At 39.0% G+C, this 21896-nt stretch overlaps 1 protein-coding gene across 1 annotated transcript in view; it reads left to right on the top strand.

Annotated features, from left to right (window-relative positions):
• The first annotated feature begins 1024 nt into the window (after positions 1-1024).
• Positions 1025-21896, top strand: part of rassf3 (Ras association domain family member 3) — a 37574-nt gene continuing 16702 nt past the window's right edge. The window contains exon 1 of the mRNA XM_044344102.1: positions 1025-1581. Within this exon, the coding sequence (XP_044200037.1) occupies positions 1459-1581 (123 nt within the window). The 5' untranslated portion in view covers positions 1025-1458. The remainder of the gene's footprint in view (positions 1582-21896) is intronic.

The raw sequence follows: 21896 nt of genomic DNA, 5'->3' as shown, positions 1-21896 counted from the left end.
GGGGGTCTTACATTGCCTCTTGGCACTTTAAATGTGTGGTGGAGGAAAAAACTGCAAGCTAGAATCTGCTCAGCATTCTCATGCAGATTATTAACAACCCTGAAATCATCTGAGACTCCCAAACTGAACATATTGTTATATAATTCAAAGCTAAAAGTTATGTTTTTACAATCTGTAGTAACATTGGAAAAAACAAACCGAGCAAACTCCACCTGGCAATGAAGACCTTGTGATATGGTTGTAAGCTCAGAAAAAATCTAGTAAGTGGAACTTGAGTTGCAAACTACTATTTTAAAGCCCCCCTCTACCTTAAAATTTTCATAAAATCTTAAAATCTCCTTTACTTTTAAACACTTCAAAAATGTACACTTGACAAAGATGTGGAAGGAACTAGATTAAATTAAAAGATAAGAACAAAATAGATATATGCATTTGAAATAAATTAGATAGAGTACTTTATTAATCCCAAAGGGAAATTAAAGTGTCACAGCAGCAACTTGTCATAAATCAAAATACAAAAACAGTGAGGTAGGTAAAAGAAACAATTACAATTAAAAGCTAAAATATATACAATAACTAAATGAACTAATTCAACTATAACAATATATTCTAAATGAACAAATAGAATAGATATAACTATAATGTACTATTTGCTGAGTAAACACTGTTCAATTATACTAATTTGCTATGGTATAGTACACTGTGCATTAGTGTATGTCAGGTGGATATTATTACGGTGGTAAAGTGCATAGATGTTAGAATTAAGTGTACATTGAAACATGAATAATTTACATAAATATATGCATACAAGTGACAATTCAAATATGAGCTATTTACAGTGTTTTATCCTCTTCAATATGCACTTAATCAATCAATCTGCACTCAAACTGGCCATCAAAAGCGTTGATTGGCTGGGTATAGTGTTGTGGGCGTTGCTCTAGTAAATGTAAGACGTGTGATTGGTTGGCTGCGGTTAGCTCTCGTAAGTGGGCGGGGCCTTACTGTAGCCTGGCTGTCACACAGATAAGTTAGACCAAACGTTAAACAGTGTAACGGCAGAGTCGAGTAACCGGAGCTTCGCGTTGGATTTCAGTCGTTTTCTCTTTATAAACTGACAAATTAGTTAAAATTAGCAAACCAACGTCTCTATAATGACTTCTTTTTTTGTTTTATTTTCTTAAAATGGAGACCTTTAAATGAGTTTTTGACCATGCCGGTGGAGTTAAGCGAGCGTGTTTGACGGGAGAGAAGAGGAAGGAGGGGATTGGGACACTACGGTTGAGCGGATTTGAAAGAGGAAATCATCCCATACTGAGAAAACATCGATTCGTGTGAGCAGGACAGACAGCCTTTTTTTTAGCTTGTTTTTTTTTTAAGCTAATAACCGTTCAGTTTGGGGAGGTGGGGAGGAGAGGTGGTATTTGATGTGGCCGATTTTGAGTCGAGTTTTCCCCGCAAATGACGTGGAATAGCACGATGAGCAGTGGCTACAGTAGCTTGGAGGAGGACTCCGAAGAATACTTTTTCACGGCCAGAACCTCTTTCTTCAAGAAACCTTCCGGCAAAGTCACAGAGAACAAGGTAAACATATGACACAACACCAGCCTCTTTCTCCTCGTAAAGCTGTCTGTGTTGTATCGACATGTAATTGCCTGGTAAATGAACTCCAAAGTCCGGTTCTCTCATTCCGAGGAGGCTCCATTCAAAACTCCTATCAGTAATCCTGCAAATCAATATTTCCTATCTTATTTGCAAAGATGCATATCAAGTAGAAATATGGTGAACACCACCTGCAAATCCTTAGCAATCATTCTTGACTTCGGCATGCATTCAGTGCAATAAAACAGCATAATTTTAAATAAAATCATCACTTCTTTAGTTTGTCCACCTGTTGTTTCCTGTTCCCTTCTCCCAACAAAATCCATTATGAAGAGAGACAGCCTAGTTTAAAAGTTAGGATTTTGTAAATTGTTTTCTATGCCGAATTTATCTATTATTAATATACTTATTATAAAATTATACATTTTTGTGTTCTGCCTCTGATATGCCTTGAATAAGAGGGATGCGAGCATTAAATCGACGTTATTTTCAATGTTGTTTGGCACGTCTTGCAGCAAGTTAAAGGAATATTTGCATTACAACAACCAGCTTGTGGCTTAATCCCCTTTTGACAGTTGTCAAGTTTAACCTATATTTCATTTGACAATAAATGTCTTGTTTTCTCCCTGTTGCATAGACCTTTCTCAGTTACACAGCTCTTTAAACTTGAAAAAAAATTTTAAAAAAATTTGCATTTAGATTTACCCTAAACTAAGTAGTGAGTGATAACAAAAGATATATAATCCAGATTTGAGTCTAAGTGGTCATTAGCCCCCCGAGGGACTCTTCATGACCCTATCACAACTTCAGCCCTGTGACCCATTTTGGGCCATTTTGAGTTTAAACAACCTTTAACAAAACTGTGCATCCAAACCTAAATTTAAAATGTGTTTGTGAAGTCTTCCCTTGCTCGCAGACTGGGAGAATTAGGTCCAGTCTGAGCATTGGATTGAGTTAAGACCAAAGACATTCGGCTTTATCATGTCTGGAACTCAAAATTAGGTCACTCTCCATCACTCTCCTTGACCAAATACCAGCCTGCTACAGTCTTCAAGTAGCTCTTAGTCACACTCAACCGCTTGTGCACACACACATGCATGCATTCACAACATACACATATACTCACACAGTATCAGACACACACAGTATCGCAAACACAGCCGGTTTGTTCCACAAGACTGTAACAGAATTGAGCAATTCTTCTACTCTGCCCACTTAATGTGTGAGTGTGACATCGACTCCTCGCAGATTTCTGCAATGCAAGACCCCTTCACAACAAGCCGCAGGTCTTCATTCCTCATTGGAGTGTGTGTATGTGTGTTTGTGTGTGTGTGGAGTGGATGCACAATGTGGCCCATACAGTGCTGTTGAGAGGTTGTGACCTGTGGTGTCTTAAACTGTGGCTCCGGGCCTGAAATGGGGACGCTGGCTGCTGTCTGGTGGTTTCCCACATGCCAACAGTAATTACAACTAGAGAAGGGACGTGTCCTTTGGGGAAAATGTGTTGGCCCCGCCGTATGAAATTACTGGTTCCATATCGGAAAAATAGAAGGTTATTGTGCGAGTCAGTGTGTATTTATGTTTACCGCTGAGTAGTGCTTATTCTAGCGAAGTGGCAGCTACCACGGCTTGAGACTGAAGCCAATGCGGAAGTAACTTAAAGTGCAACGCCGCCGACCGCCACTAGATGCTGGCTCCATTCAAAAAGCCTCAACTTCTCTCCAGAAAAGTTTTTTCAGCAAGTCGTGATGTGAGCTGGTGGTCATTGTGTGATTGAAATTATTGTTCCGTTGACTCACCTGCTGCTCTCCCCGGCTCCAGGACTCACACTGAGTCAGACTTTTGTCACAAAAGTCAGTTTAATGTTACTTGATAACGATACCTGCCCTGTTAGCACAATATAGCTAAGCAAACATTGGTGTGCACCGCCGGTTGGTCGGTTCCCTGTAGACTAGCGTTTAAAAGAAACGCCACACACTCCTTATTTGGAAGGTCTCCAAACGGAAAAGATGGCACCAACCATAAGCTACAACTCTGGGCTTCAAACTGGCTCCAAAGCAAACCAATGGGTCACACCTTGCCACGTCCATCTTTAGATATAGTCTATGATTCTACCTAAATTATGCTACATGTTTTTGCTACAGTTATGCTATGGAGGCAACACCATGTTGAGATCAAGGCTGCAATTAATTATGATTTTCATTATTAAACTTTTAGTCTATATAGTCACAAAAAATGAGTAGATGCTCATCACAAATGCCTTCAAATGTCTTTTTTTGTTTGACCAACAGTCCCAAAATATAATTTACTGTGAAATAAAACAGACAAGTCAGCAAATCCTTATATCAGAGACGCTGAAATTAGTGAATAAAATGACTTAAATGATTAGTCGATTATCAGTATAGTTGCAGATTAAAATTCTTCCAATTTCTTGTACCAGTATATGTATTCTGAGTTGATATTTACTAATAATATCAGCCTAATATTGGCCAGACAGATGCTTTTCCTAATGCAGTGCTTTTACAAACATACTGCTAAATTTGGTCATTGTTTGGAGTAAACTGTGAACCTAAAAGTAGCAGCTGTACTAAGATCAGCAGTGTTTTTCTTTGTATACCATAGCATTTATTTCAGCATTACATCCAATTAGACCTGCCTCCACTCAAAAAAAAAGTGTTTTTGTTTTTTCTTTCCTTTCAAATCTGTGTAGAAATGCCACCAAAAGTGCACATCAGTTGAAAAGAATGGTGCATTCCTGCGTGTTTCTATGGAACAAACACACAGAGTCAGTGTGTGAATACTGTGCTGCAGTAGTACTTGCAGTAACTGTAGTTGCAGTTTAAAGCCAGTCCATTCATGACTCTTAATCACAGTGTTTCCCCAGGAGAAAGGAGACATTTTTTCATCATGTTGTACCAAGCCGGAGTCGTTACGAGAAAGTGAAGTTTAATAAGCTCGAATGTAAACTGAGAGAGAGAGAGAAGACAAACAGAGAGGAACACAAAGACTGATGGCTGATAAACTGATTCTGGATGGTCAAACAGGGAAATGAGATGTAATAGTCTGGCCAGAAGAGGATTTATCTCTATATCCTACACACACACACACACACACACTCAGACACACACACTCAGACACACACATTCTCGCCCCCACTTCCACCTTTTCAGTGTGTGAATGGCGTGTCTGTCGGGAAATGTCACGCTGACCATTGGGTTTGTGTGTCTCGTGAAAAAACACAAGAGGGTAATCTCGCCCAACCCCCCCCTGGAGACACACACACACACACACACACACACACACAAACACACACACATATGCACACTGGACAGCTAAATCAGCTCATCTTCAATTCAAATCATGCTCACAGACTGTACAGTAGGCTTACTGTGGCGTATTCATCATCTTTCAGACATGACATTTTAAAGGGGGCATATTAAAGCTGGGATGGGGGACTTTTATCTCCCCCCTCTGGCAGTGAGAGTAAAGAAGGAGGGAGGGCGGGGAGGGCGGGGGGGGGTTTGGCTGTGTTTGCCTGGCAGGCATGCAGCACGGACTCATGTGCACCCCGAATGACAGGCGCACAAAGAGGGCCAGTAGAACGGATATGTTTTGATGGTCCACCGGCCCAAAAATGTATTTTTGGACACCGCTGGCTGTAACCTACTGCTGCTGCTGTAAAACGCTGGATAAATTGTTTGGAGCGTCACACAACACCCACGAATTGTTCGACTTTCAGAATTTGATCTTTTTCGGTCTGATAACATTTGGAAAGTCTGCATGATTAACACCCGACGTGAGATTTTAAAAACTTCATATACTGTGAAATACAGAGATTGATCTGGTGGTGAAAGGTTTAATCAGCAGTGTGTGAGCTCGTTTGTCTTAAATGAAAACAGACGTTCATTTATATGTTAAAGTTGCTCACTGCAGGTTTAAGCATTTTCTAGTTAATCTGTTATTTATATACTGTTATGATGTCACATATCTATGTTTAACATGGTCAAAGTTCCAAAACTTGAGGTTAACGTATGTAGAAATGTTCCCTGCAAGCCAAAAGCCTAAAACTGAAAATGATTCTGGGGCTGCAACGATTTGTCGATTAATCGATAACTATTTTGATGAGCTCAATTGATCATTTTGAGTCTTTTTTTTTTTTAAAGAAAAAATACTAAAATTCTCTTGTTTCTGCTTCTTAAATATGAATACATTCTGGTTTCTTTAGTCGTTTATGATAGTAAGTGAATATTTTTGGGTTTTGGGAAGTTTCTTGGGACAGAACGAGACATTAGAGGTTGCACCTTGTGCTTTGGGGAACAATGATCAACATTTTTCACCACTTCCTGCCATTTTATAGACAAAACAACTAATCGCTTCATGGAGAAAATAATCGAAGGATGAATCGATAATGAAAATAATCTTTAGTTAATCTTTAGTTAATAATCTTTATCTTTAGTAGTCCTAAATGACTCAAAACAGTAAATTGTTGATCATTAATTTCTGTTGATCGATTAATAACTAATTGTTGCAGCACTGACGTAAATTTTCGGCAGGTTTCCAGTGTCATTAAGAGACAAAAACAGTCACACCCAGGGGCAAAGTACGATGACTTTCCAATTCAAGTGGTACAACATAATGGAAAAGGTGTGAAGCCAACTGAGTTATATAGATATTATGATCGATTTTGCACCTTTCTTAACATACATTTTTATCAAAAAATGTACCAAACAAGCATAAATGTTGCAGTCTCAAATATCCCATAACTCTAATGTCTGCATATCATGAAAGGTCATGAGTCTAAAAATGAGATGAATAGATTAAATAATCGTATATTTCCTTGGTAATAAATAGAGCGATAGGATCAACAGTCCTGGTTTTGTTCTGCAGTGCGTGTTGGCTGTGTTCACTTGTGGTTTTCTGTACGTCACAACAACAGCTCGGCTGTACATTTTGGAACATTTAATGTAGTTTGCTGTGACAGTGGTTGTGTTGTGTGTAACGGACGTGTGGCCGCAGGTCAGCAGTTGGTCACAAGTATCAGCTGATCATGAATAAGTTAAGTTAGCATTGAGAAGAAATTGATATCTTTTAAGAGAAGTTTGGGCCTGTTGTGCTTCTGTCCATGTAGCACTTTTATTAGTTTTGCAAAGGTTTATATTACGGTACTTTATCATCATAACAGATGACATTTTGTCTTGCAGTAGTTCAGGTTTTGGTGTAACTGTAGTAGACATTGTTTCATCTAAATCGCAGGTACCAGTACTTCAAAGTGTGGCTGAGCTTCATACAGCAAAAATGATTCCACTTAATTAAATCTGTCTAACGTGATGAAGTATTTCTTGCAGCGTGGTATAAGAATTCAGCATTGTTGATGTCAGATTCATGCATCCCCGGAAAAAGCTAATACTAGCATGTCCAGGAAGTAAAAAAACAAGTGTAAATCTGCAAACCGTTAACTTGTGCATAGCAACATAGAGCATATTTATATTTGTCTTTATTTTCTGATGCCTCTTTACCAATAAGAACGACAACATACCTCAAGATTAATGACAAACGACCTTTTATCATTTCATAGCAGTCATTATGACGTCTTCAAATGTCTGATTTTTATCTGATCAACAGTCCAAAATCCAAAGATACTCAGTTTACCATCATGTATGACACAGAAAAGCTTCAAATCCTCACATCTGAGACGCTGCAACCAGTAAATGTTCAGTATTTTTGCTTTAAAACGATTACTCGATTATCAAAATAGTAGTATAATAGTAGTAGGCGACATAAACCTGTGAAAATAAAGGATCAATAAGCTCTAAAGAGCACCCGCAGCCCGCTCGATATACCACAAAAGAAGTAGAATATTCAGCTCGAGGGCCTTTTTGAGCTCAGAGACGAGCTGTATCATAAAGCATTGACCTCATCGCACTCCCAGCGCTTTCTAACAGCGCACCAGTCATACCAGAATAAGCAGAATCGCCAACTTATAAATCAGCTTATTATTTCAGCAGCAGTGTTACATGACAGTATTAATGTTGGCACCGTGTCACCGATTCATGAGAGGAACTTTGTATGTGTCAGTCCAGAGGAAGAAGCGGTATTTCCTCACAAGCTGTGCGTGTTGACAAAAAAAGAAGCGTCTCACTGTTCCACTGGAGAAGACAACAGAGTTTCACAGTCGTGTTCTTGTGTGTTTGCTTTTCAAATGAGTCCAAACACTGACATCATCGTGTACTTAACAGTGTTTTGATAACGAGAGGTTTGTTTGTTTACCCCCCCCCCCCCCCCCGATAGATTTATGGTATGATATTTTGTACCTGACCACGCCTTGCAGCTCTGTAAAGGTCTGTTTTTTCTATTCTGTTCACTTCTGTTTACCTTTTAAACATACTGACAGTCATTTCATGTCTCCAGTTAAACCAGTCTCTGTGGTCTTTGAGTACTCTCTCACTGCTTTTATTTATTCTAATCAGCTTTTTTTTTTTTAATGGGACTTTCTTTGGAATCCCAGCATGTGTTCAAGTACCGTGCAGCAAAAGATTTCAACTTCCCTTATCTGCTCGCGGTGGGAAAAGTACCCCATGGTTTTTATCTCCAAGGGCGACTGATAGACTGACTGGCACAGTGGTAGACAGATACAGATCTTATCTTTTTGCTCTCTTTTTCCCCTTCTCACACACTCACTTAAACTTCTCTTTGGCTTCACCAGCCAGCATATTGTTTGAGCCTGCGGCAGCAAACTAGTCACGCTTCATTTTGCAGACTTTGAACAGTCTTTTACCTGCAAACCGATGCTTTCTTTTTTTAAAGCGGTTATTGCGTTTTTGTTGTTTATTTTTCATCTGATATCACAGCGCTTCCTAAACTTTTTTGGCTTGTGACCCTGTTGTAGAGAAACATCCCTTTGTCCTTCAGTTATTACCATAGCAACCAAATAGTGGTTTTGTTTTGTTTGAGTGTCTTCTAGAGAACAGAAAAGCCCCTTGGGGGTCCTACTTGAGCCATATGTAGGGTCATATCTGCCTGTTGAATATGATTGGTTACATGCTTGAAGTATTTACGAGTGTTTCCTGTTTCCTCTCAGAGTTTTTTTTAATTAATATTTATTTTGGTTGAAAGGAAGGAGGAGCCACTGAAGTAATAAACTGTTCCACATGCAAAAGAGACAGTTATGAGACAGGAGTTGATGTAATTATAATAATAAATAATATATAATAAGCTGCAGGCAACATGTAATGTCCATGTGTGTTAAATCAAATCAAAATGCTGCACTATAATTAGTCAAGTATGGAGGCTTTTCATAGACGACCAGTGTCTAACAGATGTATTATAAACCAAAGTGACTGTATTGTATTTATATTGAAAGGCCAGTTTAGTAAAATCCGGTGTTGTCTTTCCTGTCCTCAAGGACATCTGAATCCAAATCCCTCCATTCTCACATTCTCCCTCTCTAGATTTCCTTCCTCTGTCGGTCCATCCTCACCCCCTCTCCTCCTCCTCCTCCTCCTCCCTCCATCCTCGTCCTCACCCCTCCATCCTCCTCACTCCTTCCATTCATCCGGGTTCCTCCTCTATTGTATGTCACGTCCTGCCTGTTGTCAGCTCTCTATCCTGTTCTCTCAACGCAGCAAGGCCACCCAGCGTTTGTTATAGTTCAGTGACTAAAACCGGACTGATACTCAGTAATGACACCATGCATGGGTTGATTTGAGTCATAGATTCTATCCATGACTTATCGTTTCTGTCCGACATCCTTTTATACATGAATCAAGATGGACTTAAACTTGTAACACGCAACAGTGGATAATATACTTGTTCTTTTAGACATTTTAAATCACTTTTTTGACCCTACACAGGCCTTTTTTTTTACAGTATTTGTTGATCCAATCAAAAAACGTTTATATGTTTACATGCACACTAATATTCTACTATTATTCCGAATATGACAATATTCTGAATTTGATAGGGGTCAGGTAAACAGCATACCGTTTGGATATTCCGAATCAGGCCTTATTCCGAATGTAGCATTTTCTGATTAAGACATGTGGGATATGATGATATTATTCAGGTTTTAGGAGCATTTTTTAAACACGTATACAGAATTTTTGGAATATGCGTCTCGATCGGGGTTTTTACAGCAGTTTCCGACACACGGCGGGTTGTAAACAGAGGAGAGGTATGAGAGGAGAGCTGTTCAGGGCAGGCTGGGAAAACACAGCGCATGTTCTCCACGACAAGGACGGAGGGGATTGGTTATTATCCTGACATGCAGCCACGGACTGAGGGTGAGGACTCGGTGTGATGCAGTGTAGTGAACATCAATCTAGGAACTGGATGTGCCTGTGACTATAAATTTATAGTATCAGTCATATCGATGTCACTTATAAATATCAGGCAGCAGCTCACTGACGTTTTTCACCTTGCTGGTTTACGTCACTGCCTGCAGAGATCTTGTTCCCACCGGAGCAGAGGGAAACCCTGAAAACCCTCTGCATGTAAACGGGAATATTCATTCATTTTCAGTAGCCATGTAAACAGCTTAGTAGGAATATTGTCTTTTTTGGAATAAGGGAAAAAACCACGATATTCTGTGCACGTAAACATAGTCTCTGATGTCTTCAGTTTGCTTGTTTTAGGTCAGTAACAGCCCAAAATGTTAAGATATTCAATTTATAGTTGCAAGAATTTGTCAATTAGTTGCCAACTATTAGCCTAAATCAATCGCCACCTATTCTGACAATCGATTAATCGTTTTGAGTCATTTTTTTAAAGAAAAAAATACCCAATTTCTCTGATTCCAGCTTCTCAAATGTGAATATTCCTGGTTTCTTTAGCCCTCTATGATAGTAAACTGAATATTTGTGGCTTATGGACTGTTGGTCGGGACAAAAAAAGATATTTTCTGACATTTTATGGACCAACGACTAAGCGATTAATCGTCAGAATAATCGATAGTTGGAATAACTGTCATATATGACACATTTGAGAAGCTGCAGCCATCAAATGTTTGCCATTTGAGCTTGAAAAATGACTGACACGATTAATTACTGATGATTAACTAATTGATTAATCATCAATTTGCTTAATTTGCTGTGTGAAATAGAGCCTCAGCTGTTTCTCATGTGTAGGTTAATATTCATAAAAGTGTTCATGATGTCAGCAGAAGGCAGCTACATGAACATAAACTCTAAAGATAAGTGACTAAATTCCCCTCGGAGGGACTAATGTGTAAACCAGACTCCTCCTGTTTGCCTTTGACAGGATCTTGGTGACACATAATAAATATTTGTATTGTCATGTTTGATCCACGAATGAATTAACCTCCTTTTCTCTCAACTTGTCACATCTTCCTTCTGCCGCTCCAACATCTGTTTTTCATTCCTGACCGAAACTGTGTAACAGTCCTGACACACTTTCTACCCCTGACAAGTTGCTCGTAGCTTTTTATATTAGACTTGTATTATGTCAAAAATGTAGTGTCTGTGCCCAGTTTCAGCCTGCTACTCCTGTCTGATGCTGTACGCGTAAGCCTGCGCGTTTGAGTCTCAGTCGAGCTGTCCTTGACCGTCTTTGAACCTCGCTAAAGACTATTAGTCCACATCTACTGATGCAGATTAAACTCATGACCCACTAAGAATTGTTCCTGCTTTTTAAAAGCTGTTTAAAAAAAAAAGTGCTCCGATCCATCTGTTTTTGATTAATAAAAAAAGTGTTTGGAGTTTGAGTTACATGATGCAGCAGGATCACCCACTCGGCCTGTTATTGAAAACAATGAGGATTTAACAAGAGCGTCATTATATCTTCCTCAGTTGCCACAGCAAGAGGCCACAGGTTGACAGTCTGGCACATCGAGCATCATGTGAGCGACTGTGTGTGTGTGTGTGTGTGTGTGTGTGTGTTTGTGATTTGGCATTATGTGAACTGCAATCGTGTTTGAAGTCCTCTCAGTCAACCTTAAAGGTGTTTAGACTCACAACAATCTACTAAGCTAACCATAAACAGGAGAGTTAGTGTTGGAGATCTTCATGTTTGTGTCTACCAAAGGCTAATAGCACCACATGCAACTCGTTAAACCGGCCGTTGTGCCGAAAAATTGAGCTGATTTTGGTGTTTTATTAAAACATACCACCACCTCTGATATGCAAACTTCTTTTTTTTTTTTTTCCCCTGCAAAACCACATCTGGTGTACGTGTTTCTGCTGTTATTTTTAGGTTAGAAAAAGCCCTTCAGGGCGTTGACGGAAGATTTTATGCAGCAACAGTCGTGTTAAAAAACTGCAGTTGAACTCTGCCTCCTCACACGTAGGAGAATGTCTTTGGTCTGACTTTCATTTTCATTTTTAGTGTCCCTTACTGGTCTTCATTGAGAGGTTTATACACCCTGAATAAAATTTAGGACTCCCTGTAAACTTTACTGTAGTGTAGGCGTACTCAAATACAAGTCTTAAAGGTTTACTTAACAATTTTCCACCACATTCTTTAACGTCTACAAGTCCAGTGAGGATACATTTAATTATATTTAACTTTTAAAAGCTCCAGAATTATGCTCATGAACAGCATTTCTGTATTAATGGGAGATTCGAAGCCTATGTTGTGTAACCAAGTTCTTAAACTTGTGCATAAAAAGGTGCGATGGCCAGACGGAGACACTGGTGTAAGGGGACGTTGAGACCAACATCAGCAGTAGAAGCGGTGCGTTTACGCGGCGTGGGCGCCACCGCAGACGCCTCGACAAACAAACGCAGCAGTTATCCGGCAAAAAAAAGCTAAAACGGGCTCAACTTTTGCTGCAACCCGACGTCATCCGGCAAGGTGCTGGATCACATACATGCAAGGACACATTCCTGATTGATTACTTTGTAATGTGAACAGCATATTCAGCTGCTTACCTCGTGATCGTCACGACAAAAGATAAAACAGTTGCCGCCGTGATAACTTTGCAGAGTTGCGAAGTCCTGTCTGTGCAGTGTTACTGTTTTGGCTTCTGATAAGCCTGATAAGATCTGTAACAACTGGACTTTCTGGATTGTGTTTCATTATCTCATCAGTACATCAAACAACACACCTGCACCTTTTTCTAACACATGACTGTTTTCAGTCTGAATGTTGCCTAAAGTGTTCATTGGTGACTATGTTGCAGTATGTTTTCTTCACTGTATTCATTGTTGACATTATCAGTGACTCAACAATTATTCTGGTGGAGGATTGATATGACGTCTGCAACTGGTTCAGCTTTGTGGTTCTTACTTCCGTGTTTTGGGGATAGTTTTCTTCAAAATGGGCATGTTTTATGTCGTAGTGGTGTTTTTGTATTCGTACTCTTCATTATGGCCACTGTTTCATTGCAAAACAAGTTAGGTCTTGTGCTTCTCTTGAGTAAAATTAACTTATAAAAGCAGTTTTCACGGTCAACCTTTCTTTTTTCATATTACTTAGTTTGGAAGCCATTTTACTTTATGAACCGGAGTTCCAACATCACAGCTAATGATTATTTTCATTAGCTAAAGTTACTGCTTTGTAGTAATTTCAGACAATATTGCAAATTTACTATATGTAAGAGGTCACAGCATGTTTTGGATAGAAGTATTTTAGTTTTATGTGCAAAAAGAGGAACCTGACAGAAACTTTTCCACTTTCATTTACCTTAGACATGAAGTATAATGTATTAATTACTTCAACTCATGACTTTTAATTTGCATAATGTCAAACGTCAAGCAAAAATGACCAGTTTAGGTATGAAATAAGTCTACAGTCTTTCTCTTTACCTCAAGCCTAATATAGTTCAGCAGGACGTGTGTGTCTGTGTGTGTGTGTGTTGAGACCTACTGCAGTCTGGTGTTTTGAAGTCCAGACCCTGTTGACTGTCTGCAGGTTACATAAAGCTTTTTATGAGACTCTTTTGCCTTTTCCCTCCCTCTCTCTCTCTCTCTCTCTCTCGCTCTCCTGTGCTGTGCCTTTCCAAAGGAAACATAAGTGGAATTGTTCTTAACTGTGCGGCCCTCGCTATCTCTTCAAACAGGACTGGAGTGCTTTTATATGCCTGGAAACACACACACACACACACACAGCAGTGGGCTGTGTTGTATAATAAGATAAATCTGCCTTTGAAAGGAGTCACCTGCGTCATGGAGAATATGAGGTGTTTGTCAGAACTGTATGTGAGGGGGAGAAAGTGCAAAAGGGAAAGATTGGAACAGTCTACAAGGATGCATTCAAGATATATATAAGATGACTTTGCAATGAAAATATTATTATAATATGGTCATTATATACATTTTATATGATGGATATGATGTGATTTCAATATAAAATGGGTCAATACTAGATACTGGAAGCATATGGGAAACCCTTAATGTAATTCTTTAGATATTTTCTTACATGAATTTATATTTTCATCTAATTTTTGTGATATCTTTTTACTCCTCCTTGCACTGTCTCTGCTTGTCTATTATATCATTTTAAATCAAATATCTTTGGATTTTAGACTGTTGGGACATAACGTGCACTTTAAAGACGTGACTTCAGGCCGTGGGAACTCGTGTCAGTACTTCTTCACTGTTTTCTTACATTTTATAGACTAAACGATTGCAGTTAGACTGATTAATCGACAATCAAAATAACCATCAGTTCTGCAGCCCTGTTGTTATTGTCTCTGTTTTACCCGACATGCGTGCCTGCTCGCAGCTTATGCTAGTTGACAGTGATGAATCAGGCGACCAGCTGCTTTAAACAGACTATTAACTGTACAGCTCTCGTCCAAAGTCACTGAACAGGTGGTCAAGTGGTTTGTTACCCCTCCTCCTCCTCCTCCTCCTCCTCCTCCCCCTGCTTCTCCTGCCCCCCCCTCTGTGGAGAAACTGACCACCTGTAGCATCATGTTACAAGGCCACAGGGTGCAAGATAGTGGATATAACCTGCCTTGTTAGTGGACTACATGCTATATTCCTACTTGGATTAGTATGTTTATTTACTAGCAGTGGCAGTAGACATTCCTAAAAATGTATCATCATGCTATGAAGATTATTGAAAGGTTTTAAAGTTATAACATTTCATTCTTAATTATGAGTAAAGATTATGTTTTCTAAATATCTTTCAGGGCTGCAACTAGCATTTATTTTCATTATTGCTTAATCTGCCGATTATTTTCTCGATTAATCGTCTATGAAATGTCAAAAAGTAGTGTAAAAAATGCACTCCGTTTTGTCTGAGTCCTAGATAATGCCCTCAAATGTCTCTTTTTTGTCCAACCATCAGTCAAAAACCCAAAGATATTCAGTTAACAATAATTTTAAACAAAGAAAAGCAGCAAATACTCACATTTGAGAAACTAGAACAAGCAAATTTGGGGCATTTTTGCTGGAGAGATGAGTGAAATTATTAAATGATTATCAAAATAGGTGCAGATTTTGAAGTTTTTTATCTATTGGTTGATTTTATGACTAAACATTGAATATATCTTAAAATGCAGTAACTTTCTTGCGTTTTAACAGCCTGCAGATGAGAGGTGCTGACACTCCAGTACATCATATAATCTGCTAAGCTCAAAGTTTTTGTATACGAGTACTTTCCCAGAACTAAACCCTGATGACAAAGTGTACGACCCACATGTAACATGAGGCAAAAGCAAAAAAAAAAATGATATTCTGTCTCGTTTACATAGAAGCATGTTAGCTCTGATGTTGAATAAATGTTTTTCCATAAAATTCAGTGCTTATTTTGAATAATTTCACTCTTTCAACCAAGTTTGGATTAGTTTTGCCGCTGAAAATGTGTGAGCGCAGGTTTGCTCTTTCCGTGTTTATATGATCAGTAATGAAGCATGTGTTGGCTGGCCTTTACTGTTACCGCCATGCTCCGTGAGCTGCCCTGTCACATATTTTACCACTCTTCACTTAGGCTCTCATCTGGGAGCACTTTAGACCGGCTGTGATCTCCAGGATGCCATTATCACCAAACCACAGCGCACTTTGAGGCGGTTTCGTGCTCTCTTTGATGTGCAAAGGAGAAAGTGAGATGATAAATTACAACTCAGGTCTACTGAAACTGTGTGTTTGAAAGCAATCTTCAACCCCTGGACATTTTTTTTTTTTTTTTTTTTTTTTTTTTTTTTTTTTGGAGGTTCTTGCTTTTCAGAGGGACATTTTTGGAGTGTTAGAGTGGGTGTTGTGGTTTGGGTTAGGTTAAAGCGTGGGCCGCAGCGAGGCGTTTTTGGAAAAGCTGAAGGTTAAGGTGTGTATGTTATGTTTGAGCAAAATTTTCTCTGCATGAGTAATGTTCTGTAAATTGGTCGGGCTGGTATGAACTTATTGCAGATATATCAGCATGTGTTTCAGCCAATAAGTAATAAGAAATTGCAGTACCGAAATACCAAAGAGTTTGAGGTCTTTTAGAAATGTCACCATTACAATGTTTGTCCACCAGAGACGACTGAAGTTTATTTTTCAACTTCAACATATCCAACATCCAGTACACACTGTAGTTCCAGTTCTTAAAAAAAAACTGTTACAACTACTCGATTAATAATTTTTCAAGCAGAAGTGACAAAAATTCACTGGTTCAGCTTCTCAAAACATTCTCTGGTTTTCTATGTGGTAACTGAATATTTCTGAAGGGTTAGTTGGCTTGAAAATATCAGCTTGTGTTCTAGGAAATTGTTATGACGTTCGAAAACCATTACATAATGAGATTAATTATCGTTTGTATTGTTTATCAGATTTAAAAGAATAGTTTGATATTTTTGGAAACTGCTTATTTGCTTTTTTTTTTTTTGCTGAGAGTTAGATGAGAAGATCGATATCTCTCTCATGTATGTAAGCTAAATATGTAGCTACAGGTTAGCTTAGCTTAGCACAAAGACTGGAAGCGGAGGAAACAGCTACTCTGGCTCAGTCCAAAGGTAGTTCCTCTTTTGTACAGATTAAATAAACAAGATACGGCTTGTTAATTAGTGACCTTTAGATGTGCTGGTAAGCAGATTTTGTTACCTTTGGACAGGGCCAAGCTAACTGGTTCCTCCTGTTTCCAGTCTTTATGCTAAGCTAAGCTAACCGGCTACTGGCTGCAGCTTCGTATTGAGCAGACAGACATGAGAGTGGTATCAATCTTCTCGTCTGATTCTCAGCAAGAAAGCGAAGAAGCGTAATTCCCAAAATGTTGAACTATTCCTGTAAAGTCTTAAATATTGATATTGGTATCAACCTCAAAAATCCAGTATCTGTTCAACAGGTATTAATGCCTCATCCTCCTGGACATTACAGCTAGGAAAACCTCTTTCACTGTTCATATGGCCACCTAACTGTTGTTTTAAGACAAAAGATTGTGAACGTATCCTTTAAAAGTTAAGACTGTGATACAAACATGCTATTTTAAAAGCACTGTTGCCATTTAAAGGCCTTAACGGTGCTTTGCCGCTGAATAAATGCAGCTGAACGAGTCGTACATCAAGGTAACGTCATCAAAAATGACATTAAACAGTGTCATTGGCGTTGCAGAGCAGTAAATGACATTCCATAAACCTTTTTCATCACATCATAATGTGCTTAATGTCAGGTTCACACGTAATTATAGTACACACACTCACAGGTTTGCGTGCCGAATAACCCATCATCCTGTGTGTCATTAGCTGTTTCATGTGACACTTAAAATGGAGCAACTCCGAATGTTTTGTGCTGCACACAGACACACAAATTCCTACTAAAAACCTCAGAGGTCTGTGGGTTTTAAATGTGCTGGCTGATCATTATGTAGACGTGTGTAGTGGTTGTAAACTGGGATTTGGCTCACGCTGGCTGAATATCACTCAGTCTGTGTTTTGGCTAGTTTGATGTGGGGAATATATGTGTGTGTGTTTAGGTGTGTGTGTGTGTGTGTGTGTGTGAGTTTAGGGGGATTTTTCCATTGTAGCCCAGGTGACGGAGCTGGAGTGACATTAAGCCGTAGTCATCATTACACACTCACAGAGCAGCAGGTTTTGTTTCCCTTGTTTCCCAATATCAGGCCTCACACAGACACACCTGCCTTTCACATCCTCATTGTTTTCATTGTATCACAGCAGTGACTAGCAGTACTGCGATACCACGTTATGTAATTTAAGACTTGTCTGTATGTTTTCACATGAGCTACAAATACTCAGCTTACACCTGACATAAAATACAAGATAAACTTCTTGACACAGGCGTTATCATTAAGACTGGTATGACTCAGGAGGTGGAGCTCATCTGGTGGTGGTTCAATCAATTTGCTTTTATTTATCACACCAACTTTTCCGCAAGACTCTTAAATGTTTGTGGCGGAGGTGTGTCTGATTTTTTTTTTTTTTGTGGTGCTTTTTGAATTTGTGAAGGGAGCGTGTTGAAGCGTAAACATGATGTTAAGTTGCTCTTTAAGCTTGCAACATGGTAAATATTAGCATGTTAGCATCCTCTGGGGTCCATGAATGTTTGTACCAAGTTTCATAGCAATCAGTCTTGTAGTTCTTGAGACTTTTCAGTCTGAATCAAACTGTCGCACCGATAGATTGATCAATGTTTCCATTGCTAGAACCAAACTACTAGTGTAGTGGGGCTAAAAACATAGTCACATGATAAACAGTGGGTGTTTAAATCAGTCATAGTCTTCATATGAATGTGTTCACAGAGGTTCATACCTGCTGTAAATACAGAAAAGTGTCATAAACACATAATGTCTGTTTGAGCAACCTGCAGAGGCTCCGTGTGCTCATGTAGGCGGAGTGTCAGTCGTTTAGTAATAACATTATCGGATATGACTGATGGTGACTGGCATGTTGATCTGTTGCTTCATATCTGAGTCATGGAGGCTGCGAGTCGACTGCAGTGAACCTTGCTTTCCTTATTATTTTTGTTTTTGTTTGTTTGCTTTTGCTGTCTTGATATTTCTTTAAATCATATGTAGTTTTGTGGCTTCTAAAAAAAAAAAAAAAAAAAAAAAAAAGTTCCACCGTCTAATTTAACTGATTTAACTTCGTTGGTGCTGTTCTGGCATGAAAGATGATGATGTAAGACTTTGGAAAATTGGTTATAAGGGTTGCCCTCAGTTTTGCAATAAACAATCTTCTGATGTGATGTCGGTGTCAGCGAGTTTTTAAGTCTGGAGTCTGCTAATGAAAAACTTACAACTCAAACTTAAAACTTTAATTAAAGACACATCTCTCCGCCACTGTTTTTCATTACATTTTAGAGCTGCACTTCATAACTTTTATCGTTAATGTTACCCTCTAATGCTCCTATAAGTTTGGGTTCTGGACATTTTATGGACCAAACAACTAATCGATCAATCAAGAAAATAATCAACAGATGAATGAATCATGAAAATAATCATTAGTTGCAGCCCTGATATTATTGTAAATTAAATATTTTGGGGGTTTGGGCTATTTAAAGTTGTCACTTTGGACTCTGGGAACTTTTTTCGGGCGTTTTTTCTTCATTATTTTCTGACATTTTATAGACTAAACAATGAACGATTCATCAGAAGAAAAAAAAAGCACTCATCACTCGCAGCCCTGCAGGCATGTTCTGTACGCAGCTGGCTGACAAATGAAACTCTGCAGGGGAAGTCTGGCTTATTGTTGGCTCACTCTCCTCAAACACTCACACACCTCTTTTTCTTCCACCGCCCCTCCTATGTTGTCTTCCTCCAAGGTCAGAACCATGAAGTTTCATAATCTCAGCCCGCACATGCTTACTCACTGGGTCTATTGCCCAATTCTTTCTACGAATCCTGTGCAAAGACCTTTCTACAGTATGTATTTAGCAATCTGATAACAACCAAACATGAACTTTTCCTGTTTGTGTGCATGAGTATACAAGCCTCGGCCAGCTGTGTCGCTCCCCCGGTATGTAGCTGTTTTAATCAAAAGCCATTTTTCAGCTTAATGAGAACATTTCTCAGCGGGGAGCCGGTAGCAGTGTGAGCTGACAATCAGAATAAATGACCAGCGACTCTCCAAAGTTAACTGCACGACTAGTAGCTGAGTCTGAAAAGTGGCAGCTTTTAGAATATTATCACTGCTAAAGATGGAAAAGCTTTAAATCCGTTTGATTATAATTGTATTTCCTCCTTCCTCTCTTTTTGTTTGTCTCTTTCTTCAACTTCACATTTTTCTTCCTCCTATAAACATCCTCATAATCAATCATGTCTGTCTTTAGCTCCTCTTCCTCCTTTGACATCTCTTATTCTTTGTCTCTTCCTCTTTCTTTTTTATCCCGCTCGTACTCATCCTCTCGCCTCTCCTCCTTTTGCTCCTCCATAATTATTCTTAACCTTCGCTCGTGTCTTCCTCCCTTTTCATTATTTTTTCTGTCCTCTACATCCACACTCATATCCTCTTCTTCTGTGTTGATAAAGGCCTTGATGAAGCTCATTTTTCTGGGTGGTCCCTCCAAACAGACTCCTTGTTAGTCTACTGTAGGGAGTGGAACCATAACTGTGTGTCCTTTTACTCTCTCTGCTCTCCATACTGTACACAGTGAACCACACTGGAAACATACTGGCAGCGCTGCAGCACGGTGCCAGTCGTCCACTTTGGTTCACATCATTGTGCTGAACGCAGCCTCTTTGTCTCCATGCGGTCCGGCTTAGTTTAGTCTGCAGGTTTCACTTCTCTGTTTGCAGAAACAATAGAACAGTTTTCCTCTCCTGTTCTCCTCTCTCTCTCTCTTTAGAAGAGAAGACGAGGTGCTGATACAGGACTTTAGAGGCAGCTAGGGATTATTTTCATTTAATGATTTAATCTTTTTCCCCAAAGTTAAAGGTGACGTTTTCAGATTTTATCAAAATAATCAACAGCAGCCCTAAACACGTCTGACAAGGATCTCTCAAACGAGGTGATTAAAAAGTTGCGACAAAGGTATTGAGGCAGGATGTTTTACAGTTGAAAAACACTTAAAGTCCGCCTCCACTCAAAAATGTGTTTTTCTTCTTGTTCCTTCAGTGGGGTGTTAGAGCTTCACTGTGCACAATGATTTATTGTTCTTACATTCATCTTTGGAAGGAGGAAAGTTTCTCTGTGCTCACTTTAAATCTGAGTTTAAGATGTTTACCTGCGAGAGTGATTCGTGACATCACAACTAGTTTGGAGCCAATCATGGTCCAGTATTTAATTTGCAAGCCTTTCGAAGCCTTAAGTGTACAAACACTGAGAATTGACTTTTCAGTGAAGTAAGAGAGTCTCCAGCACTTAACTTTTTGAAATGAACAATATTTACATATTTGTAGTTTCTGGACATTTTTAAAGAGGAAGAAGGAGAAAATGTCATTTTAAGGATTTTAATGAGATTATAGAACTTTAGATGCAAACAATTATTCAAAGTAGAATGTTTTACATGTATTTTAAAACATTTGTGGAGGAGAGCTTTAATATTATTATTATATAATCAACAAAAAATGCAAAAACAGCTAAAATACATTAAATTTGAAAAAAAGTGAGCCAATTTACATAAAATACATAAAAATGTCACACATTTATTTACTGTAATTTCTTCCTTTCATACTCCATCTGCCAATGTCAAAGCCTATACCTGCTGTATATATCAATGAAAAGCCAATATCGGCTCCACTAATATATATCAGTGAGGCTCTAATTTGTTCAAATACACACAGTATTGATTAACTGATCACCAAAACTGATTCTTACAAGCAAAACATGTTGATCTGAGCCCATATAACTATTTGTGAACATGTTTTATTATTATTATCATTATTATTATTAGTTTTTACTCTTTTTAAGGGTATTATTGGCTACTTTCATATTGAAAAAATCACATAGACAGCTTCAAACCCCAAACACATGTATCTGTATCAACCTTGAAGCACCACAGGTCTCCCAGGTGTAAATAAATGTCGGTTAGCGGTAGAAAACGGACAGCTGCGGTCACTAAACAGCATGTAGAGTAGTTAACGCTGGACAACAGAGACGGAGATGCCTATAAAAGGCTATAAAAACGACGCTACACTGTCCATTAGCTCGGGAATGTCCACTCAAGACGTCTGAGCGATTGCGTCTTTCTGTCCATTAGCAGAACGTCTGTGACAGAGGAAAGGTGTGAGCACTTACACGTCTTCGTGCGCGTGTGTGTGTGTGTACCCATTAGTGCAGGAATGCTAGGAGGAAAAGGTGTGGCCGATCTCGACTTCCCCCCGTGGACTCAACAGGAAGTAACAGGGAGAGAGGGGATGAGGGCGAGGAGGGTGAAGAATGTACTTAAGAGAGTTTTAGAAGAAATTAGCAGGGGAGAAAGTAGATTAAGTATTGATTAATTAATAAAGGATTTTAGAAAGGTGTTGGT

The sequence above is a fragment of the Thunnus albacares genome, chromosome 23 (genome assembly GCF_914725855.1).
Source record: "Thunnus albacares chromosome 23, fThuAlb1.1, whole genome shotgun sequence".
NCBI classification, from domain to species: domain Eukaryota; kingdom Metazoa; phylum Chordata; class Actinopteri; order Scombriformes; family Scombridae; genus Thunnus; species Thunnus albacares.
The sequence above is the reverse complement of the archived record's forward strand: the minus strand, read 5'-3'. Positions and strand labels throughout refer to the sequence as shown.